General features: G+C 39.6%; 1 protein-coding gene across 8 annotated transcripts in view; it reads left to right on the forward strand.

The window, feature by feature from the left end:
* The window catches only part of thada (THADA armadillo repeat containing), a 466,325-nt gene that overhangs the window by 9,624 nt on the left and 442,371 nt on the right, over positions 1-14,330 (forward strand). For all 8 annotated transcript variants that reach the window (XR_011355652.1, XM_069931122.1, XM_069931123.1 and 5 more), the window contains exons 4-10: positions 1,945-2,093; positions 3,880-3,912; positions 4,800-4,848; positions 6,933-7,123; positions 7,353-7,447; positions 11,322-11,545; positions 13,568-14,265. Coding sequence is in view for 7 of the 8 variants with exons in the window: in XM_069931122.1 (XP_069787223.1) it covers positions 1,945-2,093; positions 3,880-3,912; positions 4,800-4,848; positions 6,933-7,123; positions 7,353-7,447; positions 11,322-11,545; positions 13,568-14,265 (1,439 nt within the window). In the remaining variant the exon portion in view is untranslated. The remainder of the gene's footprint in view (positions 1-1,944; positions 2,094-3,879; positions 3,913-4,799; positions 4,849-6,932; positions 7,124-7,352; positions 7,448-11,321; positions 11,546-13,567; positions 14,266-14,330) is intronic.

The raw sequence follows: 14,330 nt of genomic DNA on the forward strand, positions 1-14,330 counted from the left end.
TAGAGGACCCATGATTCGGAGCCGAATCCCACACTCCTGTGGTAGAATACAAACTAAATTAAAGCATGGGGATCTGGCAATGATGGGTACGGATTTGAGAGACAGCTCTGTTTTCAAAACAGCTGATAGAAAGGGTGGATGGAATATTGTGTGGGGAAATATGTGAGGTCATCTTCTTTAGTAAGAACATGGAATAAGCTGTTTTCCATTTAAGTTATGAGAAATTAAAAACTGAGTGTTTGGTGTGGGGAAATTAAAGTGATGATTAAGCTAACAATTAGGAAGGAAAACATTACACTGGCTTTTATCGGAAGAGGTTTTGAATGCAAGAATAGAGATTTCTTGCTGCATCTGGAATATGGTCCCCAAAATTGGTCTCCCTATGTAAAGAAGAGTACATTTCAAAAGATTCATGTGATCATTTCCAGGGATGTGACAGAGTATACAGATATGGTTTTGGGGAGATAAATTGGGAAGGATTTGTTAGACTTTAAAACTGATTTTATTTGAAATGCTGGAGCTCTGCTAATGCTAGACATAATGGCTCCACAGCTTTTGGAAGAGCTTTGGAGGGTGCTCAAGAGACTTCACTAATGGATTGTTGTTTACAAAAGGCATCAGATGAAAGATCTTGCTGGAGCCGCAGATTGCCTGGAGATGTTCTAAGAGGGTCATGTGGTTTTGCAAGCAGAGGGAGTCAAACAGGCTTTCTCTCAGAGAGAGAGAGATTTTCTACAGTGTTACAGCCAGTAACAGAAGCTGGGACTGGAACAGGACAAGCTGGCAAGCTTATGGAAAGCCCCATTTGGAAGACGGCCTGGTCAAAGCCCTTGTGTTTCATGCAAGAGGAGAGGTCTGGCTGTCTAATGTTTCTCTTGGAATAAGAGAAACAAAAAGGAACTCTGTGGTGACCAAAAAGAAAGAGTTTATCATCTGGAGAACCCTGAAGGGGGCAAGTTTCATCAGCAAGACACTGGAGTGGCTGATTAAAAAGGAATCAGATGTGGGTGTCCAGTGAACAACAAATCTCTCTCTGAGAACCAGCAAGAAACTTCCTGAGCAGTAACCATTTACCTTTCAAGCACCAAAGCCTGGTGAACTTTATAAATGTTAAATTCTGTGCACAGCATAAGAATTGCCTGCAAGCAATGAACTTGGAGGAATGAGAAATGAGATTGGACTGTGAATCAAATAACTTTTCTGAACATACACACATTGCATACACATGCACTTAGAATTAGAAGGGAGTTAAGTTAGGTGAAGTAAGTCAATAGTGATGTTAAAGTTTGATTCTGTTTTCATGTTTAAAGATAATTAAAAGCAACTTCTTTTTAAGTAACTATTTGTCTTGGTGAGTATGTGTTCCTCTTCTCCTCATGTGCTGTTTACCAATAATATTATTAATAAAAAGATTGAAAAAGAAAAAGATTGTCTGTCACATAATTGATGAACTGACTGGAGTGGAGATTCAGAGGAGATTAATGTTGATGTTGTCTGGGTGGAATATCTCCGTTATGAGGACAGATGGGAGAAGCTGCATTTGTTTTCCTTGAAGACCAGAAAGCTGAAGCAGGAACATGATAGAATTTGAATGTTAAAGAAAGTTTTGTGCACCAGTTGCAGAAAGAAGAATATTTGGGAGTGAAAGAAGATCTCGTGGCAGAGTGACATAAAAATGAGATCAGTAATTTGTTAAGTATTGAGAATGAAAAATATTTAAATCAGTTAAAATTCATCTTGTTAGTGAATAATTTTAGGTAAATGTATCTTCAAACTGTATAAACCTTTTAAACTGTATCTGTAGAATGGTGGTCCCTACATAAAGAGACTCCTGTGTTATATTTAAATATTTAAAAATATTGTACACCCACAAAAATAACCTTATTTTTTAATATATTTGCACAAAAAGCTTAATTCAGGCAAAAAACCTGTGTTCTTTTATAGTGCACTGGGCTGTGTTCCTGGAAATCTAGAGGAAGAAGTGGTTAGTTGCCTCGCCAATTGCCTGAAGAGAGAACTGTTGACAATGGATAAAGCCCATGTTCGGAAGACAACTGACTCCATTGCAGCATGCATGGAGAATTTTAGCTTGGGTAAGATTAGTTAAGGACGAGTTTGAATAATTTCATGTTCTACATGGCATACTTCCAAGTTGAACATTTTTCAGTGTTCTGAAGTGGACAGTCTGCAACTACTTTAACATGACCACTGAAGTTTACAGCTTAGAAGGGAGGGTTTAATTTATAATGCTTGCTTTTTTGATTAAAATGATCCTAATCTCATTCTTCTGCTTCTCACTGTCGTTGCTGCCCTGCTTCAAGTATGTATCCACTTTTTATTGTTAAAATTGCATTACTTTGATTTAGTCACAAACTGTGATAAACCAGTCTGTGCTTCAATGATTTGTGTAAAGGAATTTTTAAGATTCAGGATTTAAGATTCTATTTTTTGCCATATACACAAGATACCCTAAAATCTATCGAAAGGGCAAACATAAAGTCAGCAAGATATTCAGAAAGAAAAGTGAAAGTGAAAAGAGACTTCGGGTAGCTGTAGATCTTGCCACCTACTCCTCTGTAGCTGCTACATGACATGTTCAGCAGTGAATCCAAGTCTCAAGGCCCTGTACCTAAATCAGACCTTGGCTGCCAGTCTTGGAACCCTGAAATGTTAGGAAGCTGTCAGCACCCGAGGCATAGAAGGAGGCCTGCTCACCAACACAAATCCTGGATCCTTTTCCTAGTTCTGAGGAGCCCTTTGGCTGCTGAACCCAAGCCATTGCAGCCACTTTTCTTGTGTGGTGCTCCTTACGACAATCCAGCATGGCTTACAGAAGCTTCCTGATTGCAGCGTTCTGACACCACAGCCTGGTCTGCTGCTGTGGTTTTACTTCCCTTCAGACTTTTCTTCAAAGCCCCTCTTAGTGGGGATATTATTAGCATGTTCTTCCAACTCTGGTACTCCTCACTGATCTGCTGTGTTCTTGGAATCTGTTCCTTCTGCTCTGGTATTCAGCATTGATCTGCTGTGTCCTTGGAATGTGTTCCTCCTGGTCTGGTACACTGCATTGATCTGCTGTGTCCTTGGAATCTCTTTTTCCTGCTCTGGTACTCAGCATTGATCTGCTGTGTCCTTGAAATGTGTTCCTCCTGGTCTGGTACTCTGCACTGATCTGCTGTCTTGGAAAGTGTTCTTCCTGTTCTAATACTCTGCACTGATCCACTTTTTCTTGGAACATGTTCCTTCTCTGGTATCTGAACCAATCTTATGTGTCCTTGGAACATGCTCTTCCTGCTCTGGTACTCTGCATTGATCTGCTTTCTTCTTCAAAAGAGTTCTTCCTGCTCTAGAAATCTGCACCAATCCACTGTGTCCTTAGCACCCACAACCCTCCACATTTGGTTGCCGACTGTGGGCATCTTGGAGCATGGACCTCTGAGAATCCAAGAAAAAACTCCTTATTTCTGCAGGTGATAAAATCTGCTCTGAGCACAATCAGGCAGGACAGCTGTGCAGTAGGATACAGTGGAGGAGCGTGAAAGTCTATTGCCCTACTCCTCCTTCCAGGCCTGCAATAGCAGCAGTACTGCCATTTTCAGCTTTTTAACTCACCTTAGACTCCTGTGATTTTTTTTTTTAATTGGAAAACTCATCATCACTTGTTTCCAACAGCATTTTTTATAATTTCTTTTATCAGAAGGTACTTAAATTTAACCAAATTTGACTGTTAAAAGTCTGAAGATTGTAGGAGGAAGTGTGCAATATAAAGTTAGCATGCAGTTGATTTGATATTCAGGACAAGATAAAACATGAGATTTGATATTTTCCTTTTCTATTAGTGATGCATTTTTAATCACTAATTTGATCTTGTGTTTGCAGGTGAAAAATGCATGCAGCTTCTTTACCTGGAGGGTAGGTTTTCTTTGAACATGTGTTGTTTTTTGATGTAATTGGTCGATTGAAGCCTGCACTTAATTTCTTTTCTATATACATCCCCAGGGTGAGTTTTAATTTCAGCATTGAATCCAGTGGTTCCCAACCTTTTACTTTCCACTCACATACCACTTTAAGTATTCCCTATACCATAGTGTTCTGTGATTAATAAGGGATTGCTTAAGGTGGTATGTGGGTGGAAAGAAAAAGTTTGAAAACCACTATTTTAATCATTCCAAATTGATTCGTTATGTGCACAGTTTCATAACTCCAAAGGAAATGGGCCAATGACAATTTTTCTCAAGCATAATATTTCAGTAATAATTGGGTCTAGAGCAGTGATTCTCAACCTTCCCTTCCTACTCACATACCACCTTAAGCAATCCCTTACTAATCAGAACACTTATGGCACAATTTACCACCCTCTGGCTGAAGAAATTCTCCTGAATCTCTTTTGTAAATGAACAACCTTCAATTTAGAAGTTGTGCCTTCTTGTCCATGGTAAACAACCTTTCTGCTGTCCTTATTGCCTGTTTTGTTCATAAAAGCCTTTGTTTAATACTGTGTTTAAAGCTTGACAACCAGAAAGAGACAGTTTTTTCATGTGACCAAGTCATTTTAAATCATCAGATAAATGAATTGAAAAATACTTTTTTTAAACCAGAAGGGAGAAACAATTAGCATAATTTGTTAGATTATTAAATAAAGTTATAGAAGTGTGCATTAAATTTAAGAAAACTCACCAAAATTAACTTCTTAAATCCTTGTAGAGCAATGGTCAAAATCCAAAATTTGATTCATTGAGGTGAGCTCGGTAATAGAGGTAAATTGCAAAATTGCAGTAGTAACTATTTCTTCTTTTCAGTTCTTCAGTTTCTACATACAGCATTGTTGGATTTAAAGTTGAAAAATAAGTGAGTATTTTTTAAAAAATTAACAATGTGTATTGTGGTTGCAAGGAAAATTATTTTTAATGTAATTAAACGTAATTATGAGAGTTAATCAAAAGTTTTTGATTACTGATTTGGGATTGTAAAATTATGGAACAGATACAATACTTCCATACACCACTCACATTTAAATATTGCCTTCAAGATAATTGTTCATAGTATTCAATAGTGTAAAGACCTATGTTTCAAACTGCTTAGCCTGCATTAGTAGTCTATCTGGATTTGCTAAGTGCTGCTACAGCATCCTTGTATGGCTGTGGGGTAGGTGAATATTCAGCATGTATATAGGAATTTATGATTTCACTGGACAATGAAGATTTTGGATCCTGAACACTGTTAGGTGTATTTTATAGAATTTGGGCTGCTGATCATGAATCATAACATTTTTCTATGTTGTACTGTTTATTAGATATAACCTATTTTTGTGATTTCCTCTCAGATTTTAAGTTTACTAGTATATTGCCCATAAACCTAGCTCTTTTGGTCAGTCAAGTATGGCCGGGCATGCACTCAGTGCAGGCGCTATGCATATGTTGTCTTAGGCTTGGCATGCTTGTTGTTGAGATTTTTCTTGGCAACTACAGAGCACCAAACTACAACCAGCTGATTGACAACATTCTTCAAGCATAAAAAACCATGAAGTGCAACTTATCACTGAAAATTTATTTTCTGCATTTGGACTTGGACTTTTCCCTGCTGATCTTGGTGCAGTCAATGACGAACAGGGTGAAATATTTCACCAGGACATTGCGACCATGGAAAAGCGTTATCAGGCAACTGGAATTCATCAGTGCAGGTCGACTATTGTTGGACACTGACACGATTGGCATTAGATGCTGAGTATAAATGAAAATCAGTGACTAAACATTTTTAGGTCAATTGAACTAACACAATATATAAACATCATTATGCAATTAAACATCCTAAATTCATAAAAGTTAATGGTTCTCCAACTTCCTACATGATACATCACTTCTGAAGTTATCTTTGTATTCAGTTTGAAGTTGTCTATCATAGTCCCCAATGTTTTTCAGGAAGCAAACGTTTTGAAAAAAAATTGTTGTCCATTGTTATAGATTGGATTATGAGTTCACAGGTTTGCAAGTTCAGTTATTTCTTCCAACTGCTCCATTGAGTTATGCAAGTTGAGACCATACCCAAGTAACAGGAGGTGAAATTATTCTGTTGAATTTGTGAAATACAAGTATTCTATGTTTATTGGTTGACCTGTCAATTGCTTCACATTTCCATATGTAAAACAAAATGTTTCATGCTTTGTAAATGTACTTAAGTCATATTCTCAATGACACAAGTATTGACCATATATTTAGGCCTACAAGTTGAGTCGTAAAATCTTCAAAAATCTTTCAAAATAATGGGGGTCGACGTGTGCAATATATACCTTTGAGACCTAAATTCACCGACAAAACCAGATTGACATAGATTCCGCTTACAAGTTGAGGCTAGAAGCATCTCCCCAACACCTTCCCACTGCTCGGTGCTGTTATAACCATTCCTACCTGGGACCCTGACATTGCAGTCGCTGCTCCTGCTTGGTAGGCCGATGTTCCTGCTCCTGCCAGGACCATGATGTAGCTGTTCCAGCTCTGTGCGCTGTCGCTGCTCCTGCCTGGTAGGCCAAGGTTATTTTTTATTTATTTAATTTACAGCTTTGATATTCGCGATTAGGGTGTTTTATTTTAAAAAATTGGGTTGTTCCTGGGAGGTCCGGACAGCCCGAAAAATGGGTGTTGACTTATATGCTGGATATACCATAAAACCATTAAAATAAGATTAAAAAAGAGGGGTCAACCTATCTGCCAGTCGACTTATATGCCAAAATATACAATGTTTACTTGCCTGAAGTTGTTTAATTTAGGAACATTTTCCATTTTATCAGTTATTTTCTGATACAAACTTTGAGATGAGCCTTTGTGAAACATAAAACTGCTTTTGCAGACATTCTCTTTTGAATTAAGTACTGCCTTTGCCAGAAATTCTCAAAAATACTTTTTCATGAAAATGATTGTTTTGTAACTTTGCTTTAGGAATCTTGAAGGGCAGCACATTCTGCAGAACAGGCTGATGCATGATATGCTACTCACCTTAAAAACGTCAATGGTGCTTGTTCAGAAAGTTCAAAGCAAAATACATAAAATTTTCTGCAAAAATCCTGAGCCAGCTCTCTGGGAAGCCATGTGTGGGCTACTCGCATCCTTTATTGAAATAATCCTAGATGGTAAGTTTGTCAAAAACTATTGTTGATCCATGCAGGGTAGTGGCCTTTTCTTAACTAAAAATGCAGAGAGCTGTTTTTTTTCTGTACATACTGGGCAAGTAGCATGTTTACTTCCTAAACCTAATGCTTCCTGTCTTTTTAATTTTGAAGAGCTTGGAGTGAGATATCTGATCTCACTGGAATTGATTTCAGAAACAGCGATATATCTTTTATTTCTTCTGTATTTCAGGAAATTTCTTACAGACTGTTCAGAGTACAGCAGGAATGGCTGCGCTTCTGTTTATCAAGACTATTGTGGAACGTGATGAACTGTTGCCAAAGTTGGTGAGTGGGAAGAGTTTTCACTTAAATTAATTATTTAAGTTCTTTTTTTATGAAAAACCCTATGTTGAAGTAATTATGAGAATAACAAAATAGAAAAGCAAAACACTGCAAATGCTGAAAATGTCAAATAAAATTTGAAAATGCTAGAAATATCCATAAGGCATAAATATCTGTGGAGAAGGATGTAGCCAGATTGAAATAAAATGTACACTTCAATTCAGAATACCATTGATAGTTAAGTATTAAAGAATGATCAATTACATTTGATGTATAAATTTAAATGATTATATTATTTTGATATGCTTGGATACCCTATTTAAAGAGAGATTTGTGATGTTGGAAAAAGAGAAGGTAATTTCATATTGAGTGGTCTGACTTTGTCTCGAGTTGCAATTTGACTGTATATTTCCTGAAATAATAATTAGGTCTTTCAGAATCATGTATGAACTTAATTGACTTTGAACTATTTCTTAGGATATGGGTATTACTGGCAAGGTGAGCATTTATTATTCATCCCTACTTACCCTAGTGAAGATGGTGGTGAACCACTACTTGGAAACACTGCAGTGTTTCTAGTGAATGTTGGGTTGAAATTCCCGGAATCTTAGTATCTAATTTCATGTAAGCACCTAGGTGGTAATTGAAGAACATAAACCATTACAGCACAGAATACGCCCTTCAGGCCATGATGTTGGGCTGACCAATATAAATGTACTCAATAATCTAAACCTTCCCTACCTCACATCCATAATCCTCAATTTTTCTTGTATTCATGAACCTGTCTAAAAGTCTTTTAAATGTCTGCTTCTCACTGAAGCCTCTTGAGCCAAAGCCTCAACTCACCACTCTCTAACTTTGGCCCACACACACAATGGCGACTCCCGCTTTTACTTCTCACCTTCTTAAACTGTCCTGCTCTCGCTTCAACTCCCGTTCACTGGAAAAGAAACCTACTTGAAACAGGGAATATGATTGGGGGGGGTCTTCAAAATTGTGCATTAGACCGATTTGAAACTGGTCATTTTATTTCCACAATGCACTGCTAACGTATTTTTATTGAGGAGTGAATATGAGTCAGTGGTCATTAATCTTTCTATTGAAAGTTCAAGTGCTTTCGATGAGGCAGCTATTGATTTAAACAAAATTTTTTAAACGTTGGTGGTGCTGCTGCCCAAGCTGCTGCAAAGACAGGCTGCCAATGGTGTGGCCCTGGGAGAGGAGTGTGCAGACACAGCGCTACTCTGAAGGATTCAACGGCCTATCCTAATGCCTGCGGCTCCATACAGGGGGTATCTTTCTTTGGCTTGGCTCCGCGGATGAAGATTTATGGAGGGGTATGTCCACGTCTGCTGCAGGTTCATGATGACTGACAAGTCCAATGCGGGACAGGCAGGCACAGTTGCAGCGGTTGCAAGGGAAAATTGGTTGGTTGGGGTTAGGTGTTGGGTTTTTCCTCCTTTGTCTTTTGTCAGTGAGGTGGGCTCTGTGGTCTTCTTCAAAGGAGGTTGCTGCCCGCCGAATTGTGAGGCGCCAAGATGCACGGTTGGAGGGGATATCAGTCCACTGGCGGTGCTCAATGTGGCAGGCACCAAGAGATTTCTTTAGGCAGTCCTTGTACCTCTTCTTTGGTGCACCTCTGTCTTGGTGGCCAGTGGAGAGCTCGCTAAATAACACTATCTTGGGAAGGCGATGGTCCTCCATTCTGGAGATGTGACCCACCCAGCGCAGTTGGGTCTTCAGCAGCGTGGATTTGATGCTTGTGGACTCTGCCAACTCGAGTACTTCGATGTTGGTGATGAAGTCACTCCAATGAATGTTGAGGATGGAGCGGAGACAGCGCTGATGGAAGCATTCTAGGAGCCGTAGGTGATGCCAGTAGAGGACCCATGATTCGGAGCTGAACAGGAGCGTGGGTATGACAACGGCTCTGTACACACTGATCTTTGTGTGTTTCAGGTGGTTGTTTTTCCAGACTCTTTTGTGTAGTCTTCCAAAGGCGCTATTTGCCTTGGCAAGTCTGTTGTCTATCTCTTTGTCTATCCTTGCATCAGATGAAATGGTGCAGCCGAGGTAGGTAAACTGGTTGACCATTTTGAGTTCTGTGTGCCTGATGGAGATGTGGGGGGACTGGTAGTCATGGTGGGGAGCTGGCTGATGGAGGACCTCAGTTTTCTTCAGGCTGACTTCCAGGCCATACATTTTGGCAGTTTCCGCAAAACAGGATGTCATGTGCTGGAGAGCTGGCTCTGAATGGGCAACTAAAGCAGCATCGTCTGCAAAGAGTAGTTCACGGACAAGTTGCTCTTGTGTCTTGGTGTGAGCTTTCAGTCGCCTCAGATTGAAGAGACTGCCATCCATGTGGTAACGGATGTAAACACCGTCTTCATTGTTGAGGTCTTTCATGGCTTGTTTCAGCATCATGCTGAAGAAGATAGTAAAGAGGGTTGGTGCGAGAACGCAGCCTTGCTTCACGCCGTTATCAATGGAGAAGGGTTTGGAGAGCTCATTGCTATATCTGACTTGACCTTGTTGGTTTTCGTGCAGTTGGATAACCATGTTGAGGAACTTGCGGGGGCATCCGAGGCAGGTAGAATTGATTTTATTTGCCAAAGCCCTTTCCTGCTCACAGTGTCGAAGGCTCTCCGAACCCTTCTCCATTGACAACGGAGGTATACAGCTTGTTAAAGAAGGCAACTATGCTTTTAAAGTAAAACTGGTCTGTGCCCAAGATGGCATCACGAGGGGTGGTGGACTCCAAAGGGCAGTGAACTGACGGGGCACAGAAATGGGGAGAGCACCCTCCATTCAGAAGGAGAAGCAGAGGAGACCACCCTCCAGGTCAGTGACCATGGTGAGGGGCTCAGCAGCTGAGAGACCTAGAAAGACTGCGGGTGACTTGTGATGGGTGAACCCTCAATGGATGCGGGCTGCTGGAGTCTGGCTCATGGGAACCAGGTATCTGAACCAGGATTTGAAAGGGTGCTGAGGCCAAGAATGGCTCTTGAAGGGGTTTGGGCACTGAAGGCTTCCTGATCATGTGAGAGGTTTGGATATGGAGCTTGGGTTGCCGATGTATCGAATGGGAGTCTTTGTGGCCGTAGAGGCTGCAGGAGTGCTGGAGACGAATTCATGAACATACAGTGACTCTGAAGGGACTTTCTTTTGCTTACCTTTGTCTCCTACTGTAAGGGATGCTGAGTGACACTAATGACGACACTTTATCTGTCTAACGGCAGGCAGAAGGTAATTTCGTGTAATATTACATGTTTTGTACCATTACATGACAATAAAGGAATCTTGAAAAAACATTGGGAAGAGCGGTTTTGTGAATCTTGGGAAGCGAGGCAGCTGAAGGGAAGACAAGTGTCTTCGACCTGAACCTTTTCACAAATGTGGCCTGACGTTTTTTTTAACCATTAGTCAGATCTTTTAAATTTTTTTAAAAAAATCAGATTTTTTTTTCAGTGCAACTTGTGTGTCTGAAAGAGAAGCCTGATGTTCTGAGTTTACTTGCACAGACATGGACAACTGTAATTGGCTTTCACTGTGCTAGGTTACACTTATACTTGCTCTGCTCAATGAGACAGTCAGCCTGACTGTCAGTAAAGCTGGCAATTGTTAGAAATCTGCTGAAAAATCTTCAAGAATCTTGCTATTTAATTCTGTCAAGATTTAATTTTAAGACCACTGAGCATATTTATCTGTGCAATTCCATAACCCCACTAATGTTTTGCAACTTTCTAACTAATTGTAAATGGTGCTGTTGAGTCAGCCTGCCCACTTGAATTGCATGAGAAAAATCTTTTAAACTAATTTCTTCATTGCAAGATGCTTTTTAAAAAACTCTAATTGTTTCACCTTTTTATTTTTAAAGGTTCACGATCTGCTTTTTAACTCCACAAAAAGAGTTCATGATGCACCAGGATGGCTGATTCAGAGCTGTGGAGGACTTTTCCGAGCTGATCCTCCTGATGATGCAGTTCTCTTCCTCATCCAGGGAACTCTGACAATGTTAGACTGGGGTTGTGGAAGAATGGGAGATGGCAGTGACCAACTCCTACTGGATATATTAACCACTCTCCTGTTACTCAACACCCGGTAAGCAGTGGATCCAAGATAGGTTATGTGCTCTAAATAAACAGCACTCATGTGTGTTATTGGATCTTCAGGTCTGAAAAAGTGGCAAAGATTTATCATTTAGCTTAAGTAAAGACGAATAACTGAGTGAAGTTTTAAAATGATCTTAAAACTCCTTTTTGAAACCAACTATTGATCTGTAAAATATTCATAGGGGATCTGTGAATCAGAAGATGCAAAACTGTGGCTGCAGTTATTAGGTAGTTGCAGTTTTAATGTGACCACAGGCTTTTGAATGACCTCAATTCAAACTATAATAGAAGACCATATTTTAAGAAGAAATTAGCAATATAAGGAGCCAGAATTGCTATAATTTTATTTCGAATTTGAACCATGAAGAAAATCTGAACTCCAAATTAAGTAGAATTGATTTTATTTTCAAGTGTTCAGTTGCCATTGAAGAACATGAATAAATTCTCCTCCAGCCTGATGAATGTTCCTCCCTTTTTGAAACACTTATTCATGTAAATGATGGTGCTTAAATGAAAAAAATAAGGTACCAAGGTTAATTTTTTAAACAAGCAAATATCCAGAAATTGTTCTAAAGCCATGACATGAATCCAGACCTAGGTAATTGGTAATTCATCAACTACTCCTCAGCCTTGAACATCATTATTCCCTCAGTGCTAGTCAAGAAGCTTCAACCCCTGGGCCTCTGCTTGAATTCCTCATCAGAAGACTACAGTCAGTGCCAATCAGTTAAAAATGTCTCCTCCTTACTGGTTATCAGCACTGGTGCTTCTCAAGGATGCGCGGTTAGTGCACTGCTCTGCTCACTATACACCCATGATTGTGTGGCCAAGCACAATTCAATACTATCTACAAATTTGCTGATGACACCACAGTTGTCGGCATAATCACAAATGACAATGAGAAAGCGTACAGGAGGGAGATAGATCTGCTTGTTGAGTGGTGTCACGCCAACAACCTTGCACTCCATGTTAGCAATACCAAGGAGATGATTGTGGACTTCAGGAGGAAATCTGGATAACAGAATCCAGTCCTCAATGAGGGCTCAGTAGTAGATAGGATCAAGAATTTCAAATTCCTGGGTGTCAACATCTCTGAGGATCCTGAAGCCTCCATGTCGATGCAATCATGAAGAAGGCTCTGCAATGGCTATACTTTGTAATGTGTTTGAGGAGATTCAGTATGTGACAGAAGACTCCTGAAAACTTCTACAGGGCTACCATGGAGAATATCCTGGCTGGTTGCATCATTGTCTGGTATCGAGGTGCCAATGCTCAGGACAAGAAAATATTTCAGAGGGTTGTTAACTCAGCCTGCAACATCATGGGCACCAGACTTCACTCCATTGAGGACACCTACAAAAGGTGGTATCTTAAGAAAGTAGCCTCTATCTTCAAGGATCCTCACCACCCAGGCTATGCCCTCTTCACTCTGCTACCATCGGGAAAAAGATGACGAGAACTCAGCGGCACAAGATCAGCTTCTTCCTCACTTCCATCAGATTCCTGAATAATTAATGAACCAAAGACACTGCCTTACCTTGACTTTTTGTGGAATATTGTAATGCGGTGTATAAGAATATTTGCCACCACAAAACAACAAATTTTGTGATTTGTTCATGACAATAAATTCTGATTGATACAGGTCAGGTTTATTTAGAAATGAACTAGACCGATGTAAGTGCAAGCAAAGATTGACAGTATCTTAATGACATCATTTCCAGGTTATAATTAATTTCCTTTTTGTTTTGCAATGTGTATGGGTATGCATAGTGTGTGCAAAAAGGCTCTCCTTCCTCTTCCCAGTTCACGAGGAAGTATGCCTTGGGTATTCAGGGTATAAAGTTTTCTATTTTGCAGAATTAGTGGATTTCTGCTTGCTTCTGTGAATTTGCAAGGTATTACAATTTCTGCGAATGGATTAGATTTAGTGAATGGAGTGTGCTCTATTTTATTTAACATGGGTAGAAATTCCCCAGTTGTATCACTGACCTCTTTTTTTTTTAAATTGCAGTTTAAGGGAATCCAGTATGGCAATGTCAGTTTCTAGAATTCTGAGTTTTTGGACAACATCTGCATTAGATGCTCTCCATTCGGACTTATGTTCTCGGTGTTTGATAAACTCTTTGAATGGAAACTCTGAATCCATTCAGAAACTGCTGGGATATATATGGACACATTGGGATCATCCTTTGGATGCAGTAAGACACCAGACCAAGGTTATATTTAAAAATATTTTAAAAATACATCAGAAAACTATTGATGATTCTATTGAAACAACAGATTCATTCTTCTTAAACCTGACACAGAGTTTGTTAGATTTAGAATGGCACATCAAAGGGAAATATATTTCACTGAGCTGTTTAGTAGAATATTTGGGTACTGATTATATACTAACTGTAGATGACTCCATCCCAAAACAAGTTTTACGGATAATGCATGACCAGTCGCTGGCAGCATATGCAACCGAACTACTGGAAAAAATGTTTATCAACCATAAGAATCAATTGATGTCTTCACCACAGTCAAGCAATTGGATTAAACAGTGGCACAAAATGTGGGTCTTGCCATTTCTAATGGCCTTGTGTGATGAGAAGCCCAGCCAAACCACCATCATTGACTATTATCTTCCCAAACTATTGAAGTGCAATCCAGACAGCCTGACCTACATGATCAAAGAACTTCGCTCTTCTGACAAGGCTGACAAGACTGGTGAGTAGGTGGAAAGAACTCTGGTAATGACATTTGCACTGACTGGATCACTTTTTTTTTATATA

Source organism: Narcine bancroftii, chromosome 4 (assembly GCF_036971445.1).
Source record: "Narcine bancroftii isolate sNarBan1 chromosome 4, sNarBan1.hap1, whole genome shotgun sequence".
In the NCBI taxonomy this organism is placed as follows: Eukaryota; Metazoa; Chordata; class Chondrichthyes; order Torpediniformes; family Narcinidae; genus Narcine; species Narcine bancroftii.